The 25,698-nt window shown below is 36.7% G+C and overlaps 2 protein-coding genes across 5 annotated transcripts in view; one reads left to right on the forward strand and one right to left on the reverse strand.

Moving 5' to 3' along the window:
- Positions 1-473: 473 nt before the first annotated feature.
- wu:fc27b11 (uncharacterized) overlaps positions 474-25,698 on the forward strand; it is a 49,331-nt gene continuing 24,106 nt past the window's right edge. Inside the window, exon 1 of the mRNA XM_051688451.1 lies at positions 474-569. The gene's annotated coding sequence lies outside the window, so the exon portion shown is untranslated. The remainder of the gene's footprint in view (positions 570-25,698) is intronic.
- On the reverse strand, positions 13,432-17,638 carry LOC127435159 (uncharacterized). 4 transcript variants are annotated; one of them, XR_007896138.1, is made up of 7 exons: positions 17,169-17,595; positions 16,964-17,053; positions 16,807-16,869; positions 16,468-16,550; positions 15,030-15,154; positions 14,531-14,620; positions 13,432-13,994 (listed from the first exon to the last, which is right to left on the reverse strand). XR_007896138.1 is itself a non-coding variant. In XM_051688393.1 (7 exons), exons 2-7 carry the CDS (start codon positions 17,326-17,328, stop codon positions 13,869-13,871), a joined length of 654 nt encoding a protein of 217 aa, XP_051544353.1. In that variant the 5' UTR covers positions 17,329-17,418; positions 17,534-17,638; the 3' UTR covers positions 13,433-13,868. The 4 variants fall into 4 exon arrangements, 3 of the variants coding, with proteins under 3 accessions (XP_051544353.1, XP_051544362.1, XP_051544371.1); XM_051688393.1 differs by lacking the exon at positions 16,468-16,550 and having other exon boundaries at positions 13,433-13,994; positions 17,169-17,418; positions 17,534-17,638; XM_051688402.1 differs by lacking the exon at positions 16,468-16,550 and having other exon boundaries at positions 13,433-13,994; positions 17,169-17,352; positions 17,534-17,626.

Raw genomic sequence — 25,698 nt, forward strand, 5'->3', positions numbered from 1 at the left:
ATGGACCAACAGTTCTTCTAAACATCTTCATTCATGTTCTGCAAAAGAAAGTCATACACATCTGGGATGGCATGAGGGTGAGGAAATGATCAAATATCCCTTTAACATTCACTTATTTTTACAACACATACAATGATGTCTTATGACAAAGTGAAAATCTTAGTGAATGCCGTATGTGGTATAATGACATGGAGAGCTTAAATAATTTTCAAGTAATTACATATATTGCATATTTTTGCTGTGATCTTGTTTTATTGTTATCATCTTCACCTCCAACCTCCCTTTTGGGTGTGGGCTGACTTGGACATGACATCCCGGGCTGAATATGAATCCCACTCCGGCCCTGAGTTCACCTCTATCATTTGCTTTTTGCCCTACAGTGAAATATTCCATCAAAGCACCAGAAAGTGTGAAACACATCGCTGAGGCATTCAAGAAAAACCTTAAAAAGAAGTTGCGTTTATATTAAAAGGTGAAAGGAGAGAAGGAGAGTGATATTGATTTAGTTTTCTCTCCAATTGTTCCTCGCACTGGAACCGACATTCAGGCTGCTCTCAGCAACGTACCTGGTAAGAAATGAGAACATATTGAATCACATTCCTGAATTTAAAACTGTTGCATATACAATAACTGACAATCATCAGAATCAGAATGAGCTTTATTGCCAAGTATGCTTACACACAGGAATTAGTCATGGTGACAGAAGCTTCCAGTGCAAGAAAATCCAACGTATATACATACATACAAACATATACACTACCGGTCAAAAGTTTTGAAACACTTGACTGAAATGTTTCTCATGATCTTAAAAATCTTTTGATCTGAAGGCATATGCTTAAATGTTTGAAATTAGTTTTGTAGACAAAAATATAATTGTGCCACCATATTAATTTATTTCATTATAAAACTAAAATGTAATAAAAAATAAAAATTATTATTTTTTTTTTTAAATTGATGACTTGGACCAAATAATAAAGAAAAGCAGCCAACATAGATGGGAACTCCTTCAATACTGTTTAAAAAGCATCCCAGGGTGATACCTCAAGAAGTTGGTTGAGAAAATGCCAAGAGTACATTTCTGCAAAATCTAGGCAAAGGGTGACTACTTTGAAGATGCTAAAATATAACACAGTTTTGATTTATTTGAGATTTTGTTTAATCACAACATAATTACCATAGTTCCATTTATGTTATTCCATAGTTGTGATGACTTTACTATTATTTAAAATGTGAAAAAAATTATAATAAAGAATGAATAAGTGTTTCAAAACTTTTGACCGGTAGTGTACATTTAAACATATATACATATACAGGGTTGGGAGGGTTACTTTTGAAATGTATTTCACTACAGATTACAGAATACATGCTGTAAAATGTAATTTGTAACACATTCCGTTAGATTACTCAAGGTCAGTAACGTATTCTAAATACTTTGGATTACTTCTTCAGCACTGATAGATTTTTTCACTTGTTTTGACTATAAAAACTCTGCCAGTACAGTAAGACAAAATACACATGTTAAAAATACATTCTCTGAAAAACCTAAATATCTTATGCAGTGTTGTTTCTAAAACAAGATAAATCAAACTGATCTTGTTTTAAGGATTTTTAGATATTTTTTACAGGAAAACAATACAAAAATTATTATCAAGAATATGATTATTGCTCTAATATCAAAGGTCTTACTAGAAAAAAAGAAATTATGATCCAACATGAATTTTCTTGATAAAAAATATGATCGTGCCTGGTAACGTGCATGTAAAATGGCTAGAAATAGCATTTTATCTTAGCGTAAAGCTGACAATTTACACAAGGTTTATTTCTATTTCTTCTGCTCCAAACTTACTTCAAACTTACTTCTCTGTCTGCTCGTGTGAATGTAACACATCATAAGAAAGTGTTTCACCGCTGTTCAAATGCACTTTGGATCGCATAATTTATATGTATAAATGTTTTCCATCTGAAAGGACTAAACATTAAATGAAACAAATGACAATAAAATGCAAAGTAATCTCTTCAGTAATCAAAATACTTTTTGAATGTAACTGTATTCTAAATACCAATGATTTAAATTGTAACTGTAGTGGAATACAGTTACTTATATTTTATATTTTAAATACGTAATCCCCGTTACATGTATTCCGTTACTCCCCAACCCTGTACATATAGTGACATAAAAAAAGAGAAATATACAATAGCGCAAAAATGTTGTTAGAATATTTTATATACAATTATGTGCAGGTGATGTAATGTATTGAAGAAGAGGTAGGATATGTTAAAGAATATAAATGAAATGTGGATATATGTAGAAATGGATGGATTGAATATTGCACATGGTTGTATTGACCAAAGGAAAGTATTTGGGGGCAGTTTTAACTGTTCATGAGGTAGATGGCCTGAGGGAAAAAACTGTTCCTGTGCCTGGCTGTTCTGGTGCTCAGTGCTCTTTAGCACCGGCCAGAGGGCAACAGTTCGAAAAGGAAGTGTGCTGGGTGAGTGGGGTCCAGAGTGATTTTACCAGCCCTTTTCATCACTCTGGATGTGAACAGTTCTATCAGGGTGGGTAGGGGAGTGCCAATAATCCTCTCAGCAGTCCGAACTATCCTTTGAAATGTTCTGATGCCTGACTTGGTAACTGAAACAAACCAGACAGTTATTGAAGTGCAGAGGACAGACTCAGTGACTGATGAGTAGAACTGCATCAGCAGCACCTGTGGCAGGTTGAACTTCTTCAACTGGTAAAGGAAGTACAACCTCTGCAGGCCTTTTTCAAAATTGAGTCAATGTGTGTCTCCCACTTCAGGTCCTGTGAGATGGTAGAGCCCAGGAAACTGAATGACTCCACTGATGCCACAGTGCTGTTTAGAATGGTGAGCGGGGTTAATGTTGGGGTGCTCCATCTAAAGTCCACTATAATCTCCACTGTTTTAAGCATATTCAGCTCCAGGTTGTTTTGACTGCACCAGATGGACAGCTGTTCAACCTCCCTTCTGTATACAGACTCATCGTCATCTTGGATGAGGGCAATGACTGTAGTGACATCTGCGAACTTCAGGAGCTTGACAGAGGGGTCATTGGTGGTGCAGCCATTTGTGTAGAGGGAGAAGAGTAGTGGGCAGAGTACACATCCCTGGGGGGCACCAGTGCTGACTGTACATATGCTAGAGGTGAATTTCCCTATTCTCACTAGCTGCTGCTGTCTGTCAAAAAGCTGGTGATCCACTGACAGATAGAGCCGGGAATAGAGAGCTGGGTTAATTTAGTCCATAGGAGAGTGGGGTTGATGGTGTTAAAAGCTGAACTGAAGTCAACAAATAGAATCCTTGCATAAGTCCCATTGTCTGCTTAGATGCTGAAGTATGTAATGCAGTCCCATACTGACTGCATGTTGAGTAGCAGGAGAGAGGAGGAGTGTGGTGGCAGGAGGTGTAAATGTTTGTGTGCTATGAAGGTCGGAGCGGGTGTGGGTTGTGTGACTGGGCATTTCAAATCTACAGTAAAACACATTCAGGTCGTTAGCCAGTTGATGATTCCCTACAGCAGGGGTTGGCAATCGATCCCCACCCCCTCCCCCAAAAAACAAACATGCGTATGTATGTGATTTTTCAAAGGTTGTGTCTATTCTTCTGATTTTAATCATTTATTTTTCATTACAAATGATATTATCAGCATAACAGTGAACATTTTGTGCAGACCCCAATTATTATTATATAATCATGATCCTGCATATGAACTTTCACAGAGCATCTTAAGTGCTTTAATGAAAGAAAACCTGTAATTTTGTACAAAATGAGTTACAGTTAATGTCACAAATTTGCTTATTTGATTACTGATCATGAAATTGTGTGGAATCTTAAATATTTTTTATATTATGTCATACATTTTTTCAATATCACACAGAGGGGTAATCGCTAGCACGCAAGCAACAGGGAGAGAGGAGCAGGCTGTTTTATTTATATGAAGTTTTTCACACCTGCATTCCAATCTACATCTTGATGTAATCATGTTCACGCAGTGTTTTCATCAGCTGAATGGGAGACTAAACACTATTAAAGTGTGACGAGACTTGCACTGCGGGTGCAAGACATTCGCACATCACATGCCGATCAACTATTTAGCCATTTTCGGTAAATCGCACCTGCAAAATACTTAAACTTTATTTCCAGGTTTAATTTATATTTTGAATAGACTCAGATTTTTGAACCACACAATGTTGGTTTATGTTTTCTCTTTTAATTGTTTAATGTAATTTTGAGTGTGACCATGGTTTAAGGAGGGTGTACCTGTATGCTGCATTGGAAATCTCTAGGATTAATTGTGGCATTTTCCTTATTACATGACGTGTTGTTCTGAAAGCAAAAAGAAACAAATGAAACACAGAATGTAGGCTGTCATCCGTGCAGTCTGACCGAAGCAAAGCGGGCGCGTTTACTCGCGTGATTAACCGAAAGTGAAGTGCTGCCGGCTTGTGATGCGCGAATGGCTTGCACGCACTGCACGAATCTCGTCACACTTCAATAGTGTTTAGTCTCCCATTCAGCTGATGAAAACTCTCTGCGTAATCATGCGGAGGGATTACATCAAGATGTAGATTGGAATGCAGGTGCAGAATTTATATAAATAAAATAGTCTACTCCTCTCTCGCCGTTGTTGGCATGCCAGTGATTACCCCTCCGCGAGCCAATGCTGGCACACGTGCCATAGGTTGCCGACCCCTGCATTAGTGTGTCAGTTTCTAATAATGTGTGTGTGTGTGTGTGTGTGTGTGTGTGTGTGTGTGTGTGTGTGTGTGTTTATGTCAATAGACTGGGAATAAAATGTGAGGGTTAGTTTACAGTCATTACATTTAGCTTTGTAAAAAAACAATAGAAGTCTATGGTGTGTCCTGATTTATATAGCTTAGCAGGAATCTGAGTGACACTTTTTGATTTTAACTGATACGAAAGTAGCAAAATGTGTGATTATATGTTTTGATAAACATGTTGATCTTTTCATTTTTTCCCCACCAGAAGAAAACACTGAAGAAATGTAAATTATACAGTTTGGTGTGGTTAATATTATCATAAATCCCAGATAAGTTGGTTACACTTAATGTTCTGCAGAAAGGAAAGGTGAACAGAGCTTAAAAGGACCTAAAGCCAGGGGCGGACTGGCCATAGGGCCGAACATGGTGGCGATAACGGGCCCACTCTGACCTTTTCTTTTTGTTTTTCTGTTTCAAAAGTGACTTTTTCTTTGCAATTCTTCCCATAAGGCCTGCACCCCTGAGTCTTCTCTTTACTGTTGTAAATGAAACTGGTGTTGAGTGGGTAGAATTCAATGAAGCTGTCAGCTGAGGACATGTGAGACATCTAGTTCTCAAACTAGAGACTCTGATGTACTTATCCTCTTGTTTAGTTGTACATCTGGCCTTCCACATCTCTTTCTGTCCTTGTTAGAGCCAGTTGTCCTTAGTCTTTGAAGACTGTAGTGTACACCTTTGTATGAAATCTTCAGTTTTTTGGCAATTTCAAGCATTGTATAGCCTTCATTCCTCAAAACAATGAGTGACTGATGAGTTTCTAGAGAAAGCTGTTTCTTTTTTTTCTGCCATATTTGACCTAATATTGACCTTAAGACATGCCAGTCTATTGCATACTATGACAACTCAAAAACAAACACAAAGACAATGTTAAGCTTCATTTAACGAACCAAATAGCTTTCAGCTGTGTTTGATATAATGGCAAGTGATTTTCTAGTACCAAATTAGCAATTTAGCATGATTACTCAAGGATAAGGTGTTGGAGTTATGGCTACTGGAAATGGGGCCTGTCTAGATTTGATAAAAAATTACTTTTTTTTTTCCAAATAGTGATGGTGCTGTTTTTTTACATCAGTAAAATACTGACTATACTTTGTGATCAGTTGAATGCCACTTTGGTGAATTAAAGTACCAATTTCCTTCTGAAACATCACAATATGTACATTATTCCAAACATTTGGCTGCCAGTGTATATGTATATATACCAAAGTGGCATTCAACTGATCAGAATGTTTGAATGTTTGTGGTCCAAATGTGGATGATCCAAGTTTTTATTGTAAGATTTTTTATATTCTTCCAGATCCACTAACTTTTTAATTGGCGGTGACTTCAACTGTTATTTAGATTCACATTTAGATCATTCTTCAATGCAGGTCCCACCGACCATTAACTCTGTAGGCATGCTTAATAATTTACTTAGATCTACCAACCTTGTAGATGTGTCGAAGTAACTTCACTCAACTGCCCGTGACTATTCCATTTTTTCATATGTGCATAAGACTTACACTCAAATTGATGATTTTATTATTAATTCAAAACGTATTCCTTGCATGATTCAGTCAAAATATAATAACATTTTAATATCTGACCATAGTCCTGTATCTATGCTGCTCAATCTTTCTCTACCCAAATCACATTATTCTTGGCGTTTTAATCCTTTGTTAACTGACACACACTTTAAATCATATATGTCAACTTTTTTAGCCACTTCCTAGATATCAATGATAATGGTTCTATGGGAGACACTCAAAGCAGTTGTAAGAGGTAACATCATAGAATCCTATGAATCCTCCCACAAGAAAGAGAGGTGGAATCGCCTTGTTGAAATCAAGGCTCTTCTTCCTTTAATGGAACAAGCCTACAGAACTTCAAAAACTCAAAATGACCTCAATAATATCCTCAAATTAAAATACGAATACAATTCCATTTTCCTGGATCTCTAACCTTCTCAAACTTAAGCAGAAACAGTTTGAGCAAGGTGACCAGCTGGGCAGATTACTTTCAAGACAGCTGAGTGGTTCACAGTCCAGCAGAGCCATATTTCAAGTCAAATCCAATTCTGTTGCCATTTTAACACATCCTAAAGATATAATCAATTGTTTTGTTGAATAATAAAAATCTCTGTACACTTCTAAATGTCAGTTTTCTGATTCAGACATAAATAGGTTCCTCGAGGACATTCCCTTCCCAGAGCTTACTGACACATCTAGGGATGAATTGGAAGCTGAAATGACTTAACCTGAGATTGTGGAAGCCATTAGGTCCTTCCCAAATGGGAAGGCTACAGGCCCTGATGGGTTTGGGGTTGAATTTTATAAAGCACACACAGGTATTCTTCCACCCTTGATACTTAGGATGTTAAATCACTCAGTTGAGATTAACACGTTACCCTCTTCCTTGTATGAAGCTCACATTTGAATATTGCAGAAGAAAGACAGGGATGGCACTGACCTTGTAGTTACAGGCCTTTGAGCTTGCTCAATTGTGACCAAAAAATAGTTTCTAAAGTTCTAGCAAAGTGACTAGGGAAGCATGTGATCTCCCTAGTTCATCCTGATCAAACAGGCTTTGTTCCAGGCAGATTTTGATTTTTTAATGTATGCCGCCTGTTGAATGTTTTTTTATGATACACATAACAAGAATTCAAAAGCTTCCATTATTTCCTTATATGCTGAGAAAGCATTTGATCAGACTGAATGGAGATACATGTTTGCGGTGATGGATCGGAACATTAAAATGTTGTATCTCACCCCTAAATCAGCTATAATTACTAATTCTGAAAAATCAGATTTTTTTCTTCTTCATAGTGGTACAAGGCAAGGTTACTGTCTAAGAACGTTATTGTTCGATTTAGCCCTAGAACCACTGGCAATCTGTATTCGTAATCATACAGACATAAAAGGTATAGCGGGAATGTTGAGTGTAAACTGTCGTTGTATGCAGATGACCTGCTGTTATATATGGCAGATTCTCCTTCACTGCCCTCTTTAATGGAGTGGATTAAAAAATTTGGTGCTTTCTTTGGCTACTCTATTAACTGGGAGAAGAGCGTATTTATCCCCTTGGGGAATGGATTTAATTCTACATTTATTAATTCCCTTCCCTTCAAAATTTGTCAGGACCATTTAACCTACTTTGGGTTGGTCATTCCTAAAGATGCTAAAATGTTATTTCATCTTTACTTTACAGAATCTGTTAAGAGACTGAAAAAATGTATTGAAAAGTGGAGAATTCTCCCATTATCTTTGGTTGGCCGTATAAATGCATTCAAAATGGTTTCCCTTCCCAGATTTCTTTATCTCTTTCAAAACAATATTTTTGCCATCTTCATATTTAAACAATTAACTCTGTAATTTTACCATTTGTCTGGGGCTACAAGGCCCATCGAATCTCCTGATTCCACTTACAAAAGCCTAAAGAAGTTGGTGGATTAGGCCTGCCAGTTTTTCAACATTACTATTGGGCAGCCAATGCTAGGGCTTTGATGCACTGGCGGGATGGGAGTATTAGTTCAGATTGCATCACTAGCAGCTATCCCAAATGGCTGTCTATGAAGGTGCATTCCATTTCCAGTAGTTAATTTCTAGCTTTATTGTTTTCCAGTGCCGATATCCCTAGAAAGTCATTTTCAAAAAACATTGCAATTCATAACTCTCTTAGGATATCAAAGCAAATATAAAAAGTGTTACAAATTTCACAACCTTCAACCAATATACCAATTTGTGAAAATCACAATTTTGCACCTGCTCGATCAGATAATTTTTTTTTTTCAGTTTGGAGGAGTAAGGGCTTGACCTCTGTAAAAGACCTTTATGTTGATGGTCACTTTTCATCTTTCAATCAGGTACACATTAAGTATGTGTGGCGAGGAGGAGGGCGTGGCCGGGCCATGAGAGTGCACGGCCGGCGCTGAAACAGATGATCAGCGGGAGAGTGAGATAAAGGGGGGCCGGAGATGCCAGTTCAAGAGAGAGAGAGAGAGACGCACGCGGCCGTGCTGCATGTGTGTCTGTGTGTACTTATGTTTTATGTTGTTTTAGGTTCATTTATATCATTAAACTTTACGTTGACTGTTCAGCCGGTTCCCACCTCCTTCTTGCCCGTCCTTTTAAATGTTACAGTATGATCTATCACAGTCTCATTTTTTCCGCTATCTTCAGGCTTGTCATTTTGTCAAAAATACCTTTTAAGAATATGCTTATGAACCCTGTGTCCACCCTTTTTATAGTCTTTTGTGGCAGTCTCTGGAGACTAAACATCTGATCTCACAATTTGTGTCCTTATTTTCTTCTTATATTTCAACTTCCTCCAAACACCTTAAAGATGCATTGGAGAGGGACATAGGTGCTAAGATTGAGGATAATATCTGGGAAGAGGGATTGCACATAATACATGGATGTGCTATAATTGCCAGATTAGAGTTAATTCAATTCAAGGTCATGCACAGACTACATTACTCAAAAGTAAAGCTTCATAATAATTATCCAACAATTTCACCTCTCTATGATCATTGTAAAGTTTCTGAAGGGTCACTGTCTGTTTTGGACTTGTCCCAAGCTGTCAGGACATTTTTCATTGGTATTCATAGTTTATAATGCTGAACTATTGCCTGATATTGAATTAGCTATTTTTGGTTTTTCTAATGTTGCAGGGTTGTTATCTCAGTATCAACAATCAGCATTAATGTTTGGGATGCTAATTGCCAAGAGGATTATACTAAGGGTTTGGAAGTCTGTCTCTTCTCCCAGTTTTAAAAACTGGCTTTCTGACGTGGTGTCATCCGTTGAACTGGAGAGAGTCCGTATTTCTAGAATAAAATTCTAGATTTCTTGGTAAATTTTCTGAGATTTGGGGCCCCTTCCTTGAACAGATTTCCAAAAGTTAAGTTAACTCCTGTTTATTTTTGACAGTATTGTATTCTGTCTTGTTTTATGTTATTTAGTGTATCTGTTTTAGGAGTATCTTTTTCTTGCTTTTCTTTTGTCTTTTTCTTTCTTCTTGTCATGTATCAAAAATTAGTGTTTAGGTGCATACGAATCCCTTTGCAAGTCTGGTCTGTTCTGTATATGGGTTGGGTGAGGGTTTTTGATTTTTCTTTTTTAAAAATAAAAAAATAAAAATACGTTGCCATTGGAATTTTATCGGATGGGTTGCTCACGAGTAGTTTGCCTCTTTCCAAAGAATTACCAGAATTTAAGATGGCAGTCCAGTCACATTTTCTGTCCTGTTGTGGTTGTGATGACCCTTACATTTGTTTGTTGCTGAATAGTAGGCAAACTTGCATTTATGGACATCTGCATTTGTTGTGATCCTAGTGTAAGACTGTCACAAAAATTATCGGCATCACTTCCGGGAAAGTCAAAGAACTCTGCGAGAACCAACGTCATAAAACTCTCACACAGAGGAGCATCTCCACCTGAGAAAACACACCCCACTGATTGGGGACCATAAAACGCAAATCACACTCACATCTGCTCTCTCTCTCTCACCTTAGGTCACTTTAAGGACACTAAAAACTAAGTTATGACTTATCCTGTTCTGTAATGTAAAAGGTTTTCTGATCATACATGTTTGGTATCATTCAAGAGGTCTCAGTGCAACTGGTAAAATGGTCTCATTCCCTTTCAGCAAAGTCAAATCACAAATAAGATTTCAGAACTTAATAAAATACAGTATCCTATCCGGGGCATGCCCCTCCCAAATCTCACACAGAGACCAGATGCTGTATGCAGATTAGGTGTATTCTTTGTAAGCATTAAACAACCTACTCAATCAAAGGTCGACTTACAACTCCCTAAATTGGAAACCAAATCCTAAATAACATCAAACACGCACATCTGAAATAACAATGGAATCGTTTGGTACTCAAGGAAGGATGGCAGAGAAGCTCTGGGAATCTGTAAATCAGATCTCCCATGCTTCGTCGTTTGCATGTAATTTTTTCACTACCAGGTAATTGCAATTTGTATTTCTTATGTTTGGTAAATGTTTGAATGGAATACAACTTTAATTATATTATTATGCTTGGTTCACTGATAGCTTTGAGTTTGATTTATTATTTTAATTGGATTGTTTGAATGTATTACCATTACCAGGTAAATAAATTGTTATTATGATTCATTCTGAAGGACTGTTTTCTAGTATATTTCTTGTTAACTACAAATCTATGGTCAGAGTTGGCTTAATTAAGCTACTTCAGAAGTAACCCATTAGTTAAGTATGTAAAAGGCTAAACAGTAAACCGAGAATCTATTATAGAACTTAGCCAAATAAGACTAAACGGATAAAGCCGAGAACCTATAAGGACTTAGTCTAAAATTACTAATATCTGAAACTGATGAATTTGTAGTTAAAGGACCTGTGTCCGGCCGGCACAGGACCCAAATAACATTGAAATAACAAATGCAGTCTAGAAGAGAGAATTACTAAAATTCAGAGCATAGATTAATCAACGAGGTTTTTCATAACTGGAGTCAGATGAAATAAAGAAAAGAATTAATGATAAGATTAATAAAACATGGAACTCAAATCAAATAATCAAAGTATTATTTAATGTCGCGCACGATAAGACAGAACACGCAGGAGACCTTCAGCCACGCCATTGGATACCGTCCTTGGACCAGTTGGTGACTTCCCCCTTACAAAGTGGTGAACCCGATGTGATGATCCACTCCGAACCGATAGGTTGTCCCCCTACAAAAGTGGTGACCGACCTCCATGATCTCCCAACCACAAGCGAGTGACGTCTTCCGAAGCGCGACATTCAGTTCCATTCCACACAGGACATGAGGTTTGGTCTTCTTCTCTGCCTTCATCTGCTGTGGTAAGTCCATTCTTTTTGCCTATTAGAAGTGTTGAGGGAAAGCACAGACACACCCCATATAGACACATTTTGTAGAACGGGTCGAAATACACACTGTTAGAACGGAGACCGAAAAAATCCGGTGGGGCTAAAGAAATGAGAGAAAACCACATGTGTATCAGGGAAGTGGTAGCGGCAGGATACGAGAAACTAAATCTCTTGCTCTTTAAATTAATGAACTTTGTTCGCCCAAGCGACAAGAGATCAAACTTAAACTTGAGATAACATCATCCAAAAATGTATTCTGGTATTCAAGGGAGGATTGCAATTGGAACTTTAATTCTAAAATCAGTGAACACCGTCACTATTGTTTATTTACTTTGCTACAACGAACTCGCAACATTTCAGAAGAATGAGCTGGTAGCAACTGTAAACAACTAAAAAATAGCGATTGAGATATACACATTGCAAGTCGATGTGTTTGCGTATGAAAAGCAAGGCTGAGCAAAACAGAGTGATGTGATAAAAAAAAAATAATTGTAACAAAAGAAATGTCACTAATTTATAAATCAGTAAAGAGTACTATAACAACCTATTTTTAAATTTGCAAGTGTGCTAAACACTGTTGTTATCATAGAACACACGTGATGATAGTTGTTTGTGATACTGCATGTACACATAAGCTAATGCAGTTTATTTACAAGAAACACTTAGGATAGAGGTTGTAAATGCTTCGGGCATTCTAGACTCTTCGTCTTGTGTAAAGTTGAAATAACTGTAATCACGTTTCTCTTGAAATTGTTCATCAGTTTCAAACTGAATGTGTGACTATGTCGGATATGTTTGTCTCTGATATGGCACACTGTGCTATTTACCATATAGCCTCAGTTAAACCATACAGAGTACAAAATTCCTTGTGACTACCAGTAGTTTTACACAATTACCAAACTCTCAGTAGTTTTACACAATTACCAAAGTCTCAGTAGTTTTACACAGTTAGCATTAACCATCAGTAACTTTAAAAAGACTGAAGAACTTCATTAAGCCTTTAAAATTCAAGAATACTCTTTGCGCCTGGCATCACCTCTGACTTTGCCCAGCCCCCTCTTCATATTCCAATAGATTTGCATGAGAATACACCTAGTGACATCTTAATCCAAGTAAATTAGAAAATTGCATTCAATTTCATATTGTAATCGCAAAAGCTCTGCAGCTTGAGCAGAAATTTGACCCTTGTAAATATGTGCCTGCAGTCATTGGGTGTTTACAGCAGCATGTCCAAAGGCTTTCAGCCTGACCTGTGCATACAATGCACATGATTTCACATTGGACCAGTGGTTGACTTCCCCCTTACACTAGTGTCAGCACGAGCTCAATGTTGCATTTTAATGTATTCAGTCGCAGCCATTGTGGTAATTTTTCCATGCAGATTTGATTTGTAATACAACACCAGCAGGGGTGTTGAAAGGTTTTATTGTGCTGTAACTGGTACGGTACAGTAGGTGCCAAGCCAAAAGCATGATGTCAAACGCAACAAACTTTTTACATAAGCTATTCTTCTTGATGTTTTGTGAGGAGAAACAAACACAATTTAAGCTTCTCTTGGGATGAGCTCTGCTGTTAAAGGGATAGAAGACAATGATTTAACCACTGGAGTGCTGTGTTTATACTGACTTGATTGTTTTTTTGGAGCTTCAAAGGCCTGGACACAATTCACTTGCATTGAATGGACCTACAGAGCTGAAATATTCATCTAAAATCTTCATTTGTGTTCAGCAGAAGAAAGAAAGTCATACACATCTGGGATGACATGAGGGTGAGTAAATGACGAGAGAATATTCATTTTTGGGTGAATTATCCCTTTAATTTGTAGGCTATTGAATCTGGTATGGTGACATAGGCAACTTGAAAAACAAAATACAAAACAAAACAAACTTTTAATATCAGAAAGTATTTTCAGTCATTTTGTTCATTTTTGCTATATTTAAAACAAACAATAGAAAGACACAAATCAAAATATTGACAGGTTTATGAGTAATTTGACCATATAAGCTGCTTATGATCAGTGCAGAGCCCTCAGTGGAACTTCATCTTCATTGTGAATTTAAAAACAACAAACAAAAAAAGATGTTATTGTTCTAGGTGGCATTTTTAAGAAACATTATTGACCTGTAGAAAATATGAAGCAGAGCCAAATTGCAACAAACCCTTGTGAAATCCCTTAATTATAATTGTTAGGGTATTGTCAATAGTACTGTTACAGCATTAAAAAAACGTATGAGATCTATTGATGGTATTCACTACCCTCTCACACACAAATCCTTCTCCTTGATCCGTATCAACATCAGAGGTCATGATGCCGCACCCCACATAATCATCCACATCTTCATCCTAAGTGTAGTCAGAATGACATGTGATCAAGTGTTCAATGAACATTGCAACACAAAGCTATAACATTCCTGTATAATCAGGAATATTGTATACAGTAATTGTTTTATCAATTTGAATAAATAAAAATATATAAATGAGCCCATAAATTAAGGAGGTTTAAATTATTATTCTTTAAATGAATTTATACCTTTTTATAATGTATTAACATTTTCCACTTGCTCACACACTCACAACCACAGACCACATTTCCTATTCTAACACATTTCTTCTTACTCTCCCAGGCAGTTTTGTATAAAGTAGACATTTGTCTCCTGCAGCTTTACCCATACTCTGTTTTGTTTTTTAATTATCTTTCTAATTAATCATCCCTTAACACCATTGAATTGTTGCTTTTTTAGACTCGCTGACTGTGGTTATTGCCTGTTCATAATAATCGTACATAAATATAATTGTTTTTAATTTGTGTTGAAAAAAAATTATTATAATTTCTATTAATATATTATAATATTTCATATCGTAGATTTCAAGCATATTACCAAATGTGTTGAATCAGTGTCTCCAGATTCCTCTAAAGAGGCTCTTGAGACCAAAAATTGTTTTCCATTGGCCTTGGACTGCAACCACACCTGCCCATATGCATGTACACACATAACATGTATATTATAACCATTTTATAAGGAAACATTTACCAAGCATTGTGGTCAAAATACAGTATATTGCTAATATGTTTCATAAATGTGCATCCTTGTCTGCTTGCAAAGTTAGTTTAACCCGTGTTCTGTCCTGTCTATCTGGCAGTGTGGTTAAAAACTACCCACATTAAATTATTTGAAACACTGCATTATTTAGAATGTGAATTCATTTCATTCCATTTCTTTCACATGGTTCTACATCATCTCATAATCAGACTTCTTAAGCTCTGTAATAACCTGCTCCGTTATATCTGACAAAGTAGTACTCATGTCACATATTGATCACTTTATGACTGCTGTATTACTTGTGCAGGAGAGAGAAATGGGTGAATAGCCACTGTACCATGTTATGCTCTGTTAAAATGGCCATGCTGGCATTCCTCTCAGAACAGAATGTCTCAGCAGTGCTGCAATCAACATGGCCACTCCAAAACAAATAAAACACATTGTCATGGAGAAGCCACACTTCTGAAAGTAACACAAACATTAAACAGTAAGTATCACACAGGTTTTAGTTTACATAAATATAAAAATATAAAGATATTATGAGTATTTAGATAACCTTGTGCAAATCATTAAAAAAGTTGTTTAAAGGGATAGCTGACCCAAAAATGAAAATTATCTCATTTACTCACCCTCATGCCATCTCAGATGTGTATGACTTTCTTTCATCTGCAGAACACAAATTATGATTTTTAGAAGAATGTCTCAGCTCTGTAGGTCCTCACAATGCAAGTGAATGGGTGGCAAAAATTTTACGCTCCAAAATGCACAAAGGCATCAGAAAAGTCACATTAAGGCAGCATAAAATTAATCCATGCAACTCCAGTCGATCAATGAATGTCTTCTGAAGCAAATCGATATGTGTGTGTAAAAAAATATATAGATAATTAAAACTGTTATTAACTTTTAAAAAGCGCTTCCTGACAGCAGTTGACGCATCCTATAGCTGTCACGTGAGCACGTTTGTGAGTTCACACAAGAATTCGGAAGTGGCGCTTATTTGCAACAGAAGAACGAACGTCATGCGAGATTTCGGACATTTCAAACAGCATCAGAGCCCTGGACGGAAGTGCCGATTTAAAGTTAAAAACATTTTAATTATCTACGTTTTTCTTACATAAACCTATCGATTCGCTTCAGAAGACATTAATTGATCGACTGGAGTTGCATGGATGCTGCCTAAATGTGACTTTTGGACTGTCCAAATGCTGGCACCCATTTACTTGCATTATAAGGAACTGACAGAGCTCTATCTTCTTCTTAAAATCTTCATGCTGAAGAAAGACAGTCATTCACATCTGGGTTGGCATCAGACCAGGGGCGGATTTAGGTATGGGAGACATGAAGGCGGCAAAAAAGTGGGCGCCCTGAAGTCCACCAACTTCTGTTTGTGGGGCTGAATGGGGGTTTCACCCAGGGCGCCATACAAGCTAGAACCACTACTGCATCAGACTAAGTGTATAATGAGATAATTTATATTTTTGGGTAAACTATTCCATCATGTCCTTTTTTGATAGAAATTGTTCTCCCTGTCCAGTAGGGGACGATATGCATGAAGAATGCGAATCACCAAAAACACAAGAAGATGAATGTGAAAGTTAACTGAGCAGGGATGAGAAATTTTAGTAAAAAAAGGACTTAAATATTGATCTGTTTATCACCCACACCTATTATATTGCTTCTGAAGATATGGATTTAACCACTGGAGTCTAATGGATCACTTTAATGCTGACTTATTTGATTTTGGAGCTTCACAATTTTTGCACCCATTCACTTACATTGTATGGATGGACCAAAAGAGCTGAGAAATTCTTCTAAAAATCTTCATTTGAGTTCAGCAGATGAAAGAAAGTCTACACATCTGGGATGACATAAGGGTGAGTAAATTATGAGAGAATTTTCATTTTTTGGTGAACTATTCCTTTTAATCCATTTTTGTGAGAAGCACCCGCTGTGCCAGAACAGAGATCCTTTTTAAATAAGTTTTGGTTTAGTGGTTTAGTTAATTGGACAATGCAACACTGCTCACTTATCCAGCACAATCAAACGTGTGAACATTTTGAGACATTTGGGTGTGTGACACATCTTCTCAGCATTAAGTCAAATTTAAAAGAAACCTTTTTCTCCTGCTCTCTGTCCATCAGCTATTTGTATAAGTTGTGTTCCTTTGTTGTTAGAGTCTGGAAAGTGAAAACACAATGGAATATTGAGACATCAGAAATTATCTTATTTTCAAATAGCATTCAGGACCCAAACTTCAGTGCTCAAACTTACAGTTCAGCCCCACAATGACAAGGATTATGGTTGAGATCAGAATGTTCACAGCAAAAAGCAAAAATCCATACTTCCTCCAATTACGCTCTCCTAAAACACACATTAATATAGATTAAGGATCCATGAAAAGCTTATTTTTTCCCTCTGTGCCCTGTCTCCTATTCATTCACTCCATGCATCCATCCATCCATTCCTGTTGTCTTACCTGAGGCCAGTGTTGTATAGCTAATAGTTCTGTGGGCTGTAGTAGGTGGACACTGAAGAGATTGATAAAGATCCTCTGTTTTAACAGCATCTCTATTCTGCGTCTCTTCACCATCTTCATATTCATTCGCAGACACAGGAAACCTCTGCTGCAGCTCCATCAAACTCACTTGCACACAAACTGACTAAACAAGTAATGCCACATACACACAATGTGAAAGTAAGGTGGCATACTCTCTGAGGCTTAAAAGCTAGTGATGCAAAAAAAAGAAGAAAAAAAAGAAAGAGTCCTGCCATGACTAACATTAATTAAAATTGAACAAACCCACATATACCCAGTGCTGTTGGTTTCCTTTTCTTACGCACCTCTTTTCTCCTAGTCAGAGCCAGTTTCCAAGCATCTCTTTTGTCATACCATGATGATGTGGTTGGATATACATACAGTTATGCAGTTTCAGTTCCAAAGAAATAGGAAGGAGAGAATAGCAGAACAAGGAGTTATAACTGTTACTTGATGACCAAGATTTTTTTTTTGTACCACAATCAGCAAAATATCAAATTAAGCAGAAGAGAAAATAATAACTTTTCGTGTACTTGTTGTGCTTGTCCTGTATGAGCGAGTATTTTTTTTAACTCTTAGTTCTGTGATTTACATTAAATCCCTCATCAAACAGTACAGTTTAGCCTGACCATTGCAATCAACAATTTCTGGTCAAACCCCACCATAATTTTTTATCCTTGCTCTGCTGAAATACAGTGATCACTGTAAATTAACTAACAGGAAACTTAAAGATCTGATATTCTCATTCCTATTGTTTTACGTTTCTTATTCAAACTTTTGTTATAGAAAGATGCTTATGATTAATCAAACAAAATACATTCATTTTGAATTATAGCCTACCCTTCTTTAAATTGTGTCCACATAATTACAATGCCAGCAATCAATTTTAATGATTATGCTTATAAAGTAAAATAATGTATTATTATTATTAGGAAGTCTTGAATAAACTTTTTGAAGAATTTTTGTGTGATAAAATCACTTATTAACCATATCTGTGTAAATTTATATCTAAATTTACAACTTTGTTGCCATGACGACGTAACTCCGTAAACCCAAACAACCGTACAATAACGATTTAAACAACTTTACAGCTAAAATATTATAATATTAAATAATATTTAAATATTATTATGTTTTAACAGAAGAATTAAATTAAGTGCTCTCTCTCTCTCTCTCTCTCTCTCTCTCTCTCTCTCTATATATATATATATAAGCTTCACATTTCTGCATTTAAACCCTCCAAAAATTGGCCACATTCAATTCCATTGACATACTTTACATTGAGTGCCTAATGAGGGTTGAGTCAAAATTAATTTTGTGCCAATCATCATTATGCCACAAATGCTGTCAATTGAAATTTTGAAACTCCAAAATCTACATACAGGGAGCATAAAAGTAATCCATATGACTCCAGTGGTTAAATCCATGTATTCAGATCTGTTTCTCACCCACACCTATCAAATCACTTCAGAATATTTGGATTTAACCACCAGAGTTGTCTGGAGTACTTTTATGTTGCCCTTATGTGGATTTTGGAGCTTCAAAATTTTGGCACCCACTCACTTGCATTGTATGGAACTACAGAGCTGAGATATTCTTCTAAAAATCTTTGATTGTGTTCAGCAGAATAAACATCTGTGATGGCATGAGGGTGAGTAAATGATGAGAAAATTATAATTTTTCGGTGAACTAACCCTTTAACTTGTATTGATTTTGAGAAATTATATGAATTTCATATTCTGAACACTGGGTTTCGCTATCACGTACAGCCACATTTCACAGTGCATCGTCTCACGAGTGCGTTCTCTTTGCAGTTGCCACCAGCTTCATCCAAGCGAGGTTAAGACCGTTTTATTTTCAATATTCCAGGAGATAACCCCCAAACGGCTTAGCAAATACTTTCCAAAATAGTATTACTGTAAAACGTGGAAAGCTATTAATATTCCACAATCTTGTTTTCATTATTTTCACTTGATATTATGTGCATTGGCCTGCAAAAGCCATTGCATTGTGAGTTACCCGTTTTTTGTGAACTGCATATCCAAAATTATTTTTGTTTTTGTAATAGCTTTTTTGTTGAAGGAGACAGAAACATGAAAGCAGTGTCATTCAATACAGGAGGACAGTGGGCAACTTTCACAACCTTTTCTTTTTCTTTTTTTCTATTTCTTTTTACTCCTAGTGGTTGAATAGGGAACTGCATGTCCAAAATTAACCTTGTGAATGAATTCATTTTGGACATGCAGTTCCCTATTCAACCACTAGGAGTAAAAAGAAATAGAAAAAAAAAAAGGTTGTGAAAGTTGCCCACTGTCCTCCTGTATTGAATGACACTGGTTTCATGTTTCTGTCTCCTTCAACAAAAAAGCTATTACAAAAAGAAAAATAATTTTGGACATGCAGTTCCCTATTCAAGCACTGTCCTCCTCTATTGAATGACACTGGCTTTGTGCATCTATGTCAGGGGTGTCCAAACTTCTTCGGTCGGGGGCCAAATGCAGAAGAAAAAATAAGATGCCATGGCCTGCATTGCTGTAATAATAATAAAAAAATGGCTAGAAGCTAGATTGCCACTATGCATAATCTTTATATTGTACACTTAATATTATGCAAGTTTTAATCATAATTTGTGCTCTATGGTATGCTTGTGTAGGCTCTACATGTAAATAAAGTATAGGGTATTTCACTTACAAAGAACTCTCATAATGGAACAGTGATACGTCTTATAAGCTGTTGCCGAGCTTATGGGGAGTTTTGTATTGGGATTCAGCTCTGGGGTGGGGGGGGGGTGCTCAGTTGGGTTTGTTCTACCAGACAGCGCATATTATTGCTATGTGGGATATTTTGGAAGGATGTATCTCATTTATAGTGTATGGCAGGAGCTATGAATGATAACGCTGGTGGGGTAAATAATGTTACGTTTGTGAGTTGGAATGTAAGAGGAATGGGGCACCTGATCAAACGAGGTAAAGTGTTACTCAATTAAAATCATTATCGGCCGATATTATATTTCTTCAGTAAATGCACATTAAACCAACAGAGCTCAGAAGGTTTAGGGCTAATTGGATTTTTCAAGTCTATCAAGCAACATTTTTGTCTCAATCCAGCGTTGTTGCCATACGGTTTATGAAATCGATTCCTTTCCATATGTCCTCTATAGTGACCGATCCTGCAGGCAGGTATATCTTAGTATCTGACTCAATCAACTCCTTTCCCATTACTTGTTTGTATATTTATGGTCCAAATGTGGATGATCCAAGTTTTTATCGTAAGATTTTTTATATTCTTCCAGATCCGGGTTCCACTAACCTTGTAATTGGCGGTGACTTCAACTGTTGTTTAGATTCACATTTATATCATTCTTCAATGCAGGTCCCACTGACCATTAACTCTGTAGGCATGCTTAATAATTTACTTAGGTCTGCCAACCTTGTAGATGTGTCGAAGTAACTTCACTCAACTGCCCATGACTATTCCTTTTTTCATATGTGCATAAGACTTACACTCAAATTGATGATTTTATTATTAATTCAAAACTCATTCCTTGTGTGATTCAGTCAAAATATAATAACATTTTAATATCTGACCATTGTCCTGTATCTATGCTGCTCAACTTTTCTCTACCCAAATCACATTATACTTGGAATTTTAATCCTTCTTTGTTAACTGACACACACTTTAAATCATATATGTCATCTGCTTTGAGCCACTTCCTAGATAACAATGATACTGGTGAAGTTTCAGACTTAATTCACTCAAAGCAGTTGTAAGAGGTAACATCATAGCCTATGAATCCACCTGCAAGAAAGAGAGGCAGAAATGCCTTGTTGAACCCTGGTAGTTACAGGCCTTTGAGCTTGCTCAATTGTGACCAAAAATTTTGCTCTAGCAAAGCGACTAGGGAAGCATGTGACCTCCCTAACAGATTATAATTTTTTAATGTATGCTGCCTGTTTTTATGATAAACATAACAAGAGTTCAAAAGCTGCCATTATTTCCTTAGATGCTGAGAAAGCATCTTTGATCAGATTGAATGGAGATACATGTTTGCGGTGCTGGATCGGTTTGGCTTCAGAGACAAATTTCAGTTAATAATTAAAATGTCGTATCTCATGCCTAAATCAGCTATAATTATTCATTCTGAAAAATCAGATTTTTTCTTTTGCATCGTGGTACAAGGCAAGGTTGCTGTCTAAGCCCCTTATTGTTCGATTTAGCCCTAGAACCACTGGCAATTTGTATTCGTAATCATACAGACATAAAAGGTATAGCGGGAATGTTGAGTGTAAACTGTCGTTGTATGCAGATGACCTGCTGTTATATATGGCAGATTCTCCTTCACTGCCCTCTTTAATGGAGTGGATTAAAACATTTGGTGCTTTCTCTGGCTACTGTATTAACTGGGAGAAGAGCGTATTTATCCCCTTGGGGAATGGACTTAATTCTACATTTATTAATTCCCTTCCCTTCAAAATCTGTCAGGAGGACCATTTTACCTACCTTGGGTTGGTAATTCTTAAAGATGCTAAAATGTTATTTCATCTTTACTTTACAGAATCTGTTAAGAGACTGAAAACATGTAATGAAAAGTGGAGAATTATCCCACTATCTTTGGTTGGCCATATAAATGCAGTCAAAATGGTTTCCCTTCCCAGATTTCTTCATCTCTTTCAAAACTTACCAATATTTTTGCCATCTTCATTTTTTGAACAATTAGACTGTAATTTTACCATTTGTCTGGGGCTACAAGGCCCATCGAATCTACAAATTCCACTTACAAAAGCCTAAAGAAGTTGGTAGATTAGGCCTGCCAGTTTTTCAACATTACTATTGGGCAGCCAATGCTAGGGCTTTGATGCACTGGCGGGATGGGAGTATTAATTCAGATTGCATCACTAACGGCAATCCCAAATGGCTGTCCATGGTGGCGCATTCCATTTCCAGTAGTTCACTTCCAGCTTTATTGTTTCCAGTGCCGATATCCCTAGAAAGTCATTTTCAAAAAACTTTGTAATTCATAACTCTCTTAGGATATTGAAGCAAATGAAAAAAGTGTAACAAATTTCAACCAATATACCCATTTGTGATAATCACAATTTTGCACCTGCTGCATTACATTTATGCATTTGGCAGACACTTTTATCCAAAGTGACTTACAGTGCCCTTATTACAGGGACAATCCCCCTAAAGCAATGTGCCTTGCTCAAGGACATAATGGTGATGGTTGTGGGGATTGAACCAACAACCTTTTACTTACTAGGTCAGTGCTTTAGTCCACTATGCCACCATCAGATCCTGCTGGATTAGATCATTTTTTTATTTTTTTTTCAATTTGGAGGAGTAAGGGCTTGACCTCTGTAAAAGACCTTTATGTTGATGGTCACTTTTCATCTTTCAATCATTTACACATTAAGTATGATCTATCACAGTCTCTTTTTTTCCACTATCTTCAGGCTCGTCATTATGTCAAAAATACTTTTTCAGAATATGCTTATGAACCCTGTGTCTACCCTTTTCATAGTCTTTTGTGGCAGTCTCTGGAGACTAAACAACTGATCTCACAATTTGTGTCCTTATTTTCTTCTTATAATGCAACTTCCTCCAAACACCTTAAAGATGCATGGGAGAGGGACACAGGTGCTAAGATTGAGGATAATATCTGGGAAGAGGGATTGCACATAATGCACGGATGTGCTATAAATGCCAGATTACAGTTAATTCAATTCAAGGCCTATCGAATCTCCAAATTCCACTTACAAAAGCCTAAAGAAGTTGGTGGATTAGGCCTGCCAGTTTTTCAACATTACTATTGGGCAGCCAATGCTAGGGCTTTGATGCACTGGTGGGATGGGAGTATTAGTTCAGACTGCATCACTAACGGCTATCCCAAATGGCTGTATGGCTGTCCATGGAGGCGCATTCCATTTCCAGTAGTTCACTTCCAGCTTTATTGTTTTCCAGTGCCGATATCCCTAGAAAGTCATTTTCAAAAAAACTTTGTAATTCATAACTCTCTTAGGATATTGAAGCAAATGAAAAAAGTGTAACAAATTTCACAACCTTCAACCAATATACCCATTTGTGATCATCACAATTTTGCACCTGCTGGATCAGATCATTTTTTTTTTTTCCAATTTGGAGGAGTAAGGCCTTGACCTCGGTAAAAGACATTTATGTTGATGGTCACTTTTCATCTTTCAATCAGGTACACATTAAGTATGATCTATCACAGTCTCATTTTTTCCACTATCTTCAGGCTCGTCATTTTGTCAAAAATACCTTTTAAGAATATGCTTATGAACCCTGTGTCCACCCTTTTCATAGTCTTTTGTGGCAGTCTCTGGAGACTAAACATCTGATCTCACAATTTGTGTCCTTATTTTCTTCTTATATTTCAACTTCCTCCAAACACCTTAAAGATGCATTGGAGAGGGACATAGGTGCTAAGATTGAGGATAATATCTGGGAAGAGGGATTGCACATAATACATGGATGTGCTATAATTGCCAGATTAGAGTTAATTCAATTCAAGGTCATGCACAGACTACATTACTCAAAAGTAAAGCTTCATAATAATTATCCAACAATTTCACCTCTCTATGATCATTGTAAAGTTTCTGAAGGGTCACTGTCTGTTTTGGACTTGTCCCAAGCTGTCAGGACATTTTTCATTGGTATTCATAGTTTATAATTCTGAACTACTGCCTGATATTGAATTAGCTATTTTTGGTTTTTCTAATTTTGCAGGGTTGTTATCTCAGTATCAACAATCAGCATTAATGTTTGGGATGCTAATTGCCAAGAGGATTATACTAAGGGTTTGGAAGTCTGTCTCTTCTCCCAGTTTTAAAAACTGGCTTTCTGACGTGGTGTCATCCGTTGAACTGGAGAGAGTCCGTATTTCTAGAATAGGTGCCCTTGGTAAATTTTCTGAGATTTGGGGCCCCTTCCTTGAACAGATTTCCAAAAGTTAAGTTAACTCCTGTTTATTTTTGACAGTATTGTATTCTGTCTTGTTTTATGTTATTTAGTGTATCTGTTTTGGGAGTATCTTTTTCTTGCTTTTCTTTTGTCTTTTTCTTTCTTCTTGTCATGTATCAAAAATTAGTGTTTAGGTGCATACGAATCCCTTTGCAAGTCTGGTCTGTTCTGTATATGGGTTGGGTGAGGGTTTTTGATTTTTCTTTAATAAATAAATAAGATCTGTTGCTATTGGACTTTAATCGGATGGGTTGCTCACGAGTAGTTTGCCACTTTCCAAAGAATTACCAGAATTTAAGGTGGCAGTACTTTAACTGTGAAGTCCAGTCACATTTTCTGTCCTGTTGTGGTTGTGATGTTCCTTACATTTGTTTGTTGCTGAATAGTAGGCAAAATTGCATTTATGGACATCTGCATTTGTTGTGATCCTAGTGTCAGCAGGAGCTCAGTGTTGCATTTTAACGTATTCAATCGCAGCCATTGTGGTAATTTTTCCATGCAGATTTGATTTGTAATACAACACCAGCAGGGGTGTTGAAAGGTTTTATTGTGCTGTAACTTGTACGGTACAGTAGGTGCCAAGCCAAAAGCATGATGTCAAACGCAACAAACATTTAGCTTTATATAAGCTATTCTTCTTGATGTTTTGTGAGGAGAAACAAACACAATTTAAGCTTCTCTTGGAATGAGCTCTGCTGTTAAAGGGATAGTTTACCCAAGAATGAAAATTCTCTCATCATTTACTCATCCTCATGTCATCCCAGATGTGTATGACTTTCCTTCTTCTGCTGAACACAAATGAAGATTTTAGATGAATATTTCAGCTCTGTAGGTCCAAACAATGCAAGTAAATGGTGGCCAGGCCTTTAACTCCACGCACATGCCATGGAAATGTGAACCAGCATGGGCAGAGCACATATACAGGCAGGGACAGTTTGATTATTTTATTTTATTTTATTTTATTTTTTGACTTTTTGTTTGACTTTTGTGAGATTTCTCATTTTAAGACCTATGTATTGTGCTATTTACGCTTATAGCTCACTGTGCTGCTATTTTGAGTTGCATTTGAGGAAATTCCCTTGCAATAAACATTCTTTATTCCCTCATATGACTCCCGACTAAACCCAAATAACTAGGTGACTGGTGCATGCATTAAAATCTACTTGGTGTGTGGATTGTTAAAATAAATAAATAAATAAATAAATAAAAAATAAAAAAAAATGAAGATTGGAAATGAAGTTTACAGATTATATATTTAGAAATAAGGCTTTCATAATAACACCTCAGTGCCTCTGATACAGAAATGCTGCACCCCTGTGAGAGAAAACAGAAAGCTCCCACTCGAGATGTTCAGGTGAAAGTCAAAGTGCAAACTGTCAATTAATGCAAGTTTGGCTGACTGATTAGAATTTATTTACATTTGAAGCCAGAATTGCAGCCTGCCTTGTTGCTTTTGTACCCTGATGTAATGAACATTAAGCCTTACTTC

Source organism: Myxocyprinus asiaticus, chromosome 4, assembly GCF_019703515.2.
Source record: "Myxocyprinus asiaticus isolate MX2 ecotype Aquarium Trade chromosome 4, UBuf_Myxa_2, whole genome shotgun sequence".
Classification (NCBI taxonomy): Eukaryota; Metazoa; Chordata; class Actinopteri; order Cypriniformes; family Catostomidae; genus Myxocyprinus; species Myxocyprinus asiaticus.

Coding starts and splice junctions, on each gene's coding strand:
- LOC127435159 (XM_051688393.1), bottom strand. CDS start 17,328: ATGGAGCTGCAGCAGAGGTTTCCTGTGTCTGCGAATGAATATGAAGAT. Junction 16,870..16,963: donor TGTCATTGTGGGGCTGAACT/GTAAGTTTGAGC, acceptor TTCACTTTCCAG/ACTCTAACAACAAAGGAACA. Junction 15,155..16,806: donor ACAGAGAGCAGGAGAAAAAG/GTTTCTTTTAAA, acceptor TGTTACTTTCAG/AAGTGTGGCTTCTCCATGAC.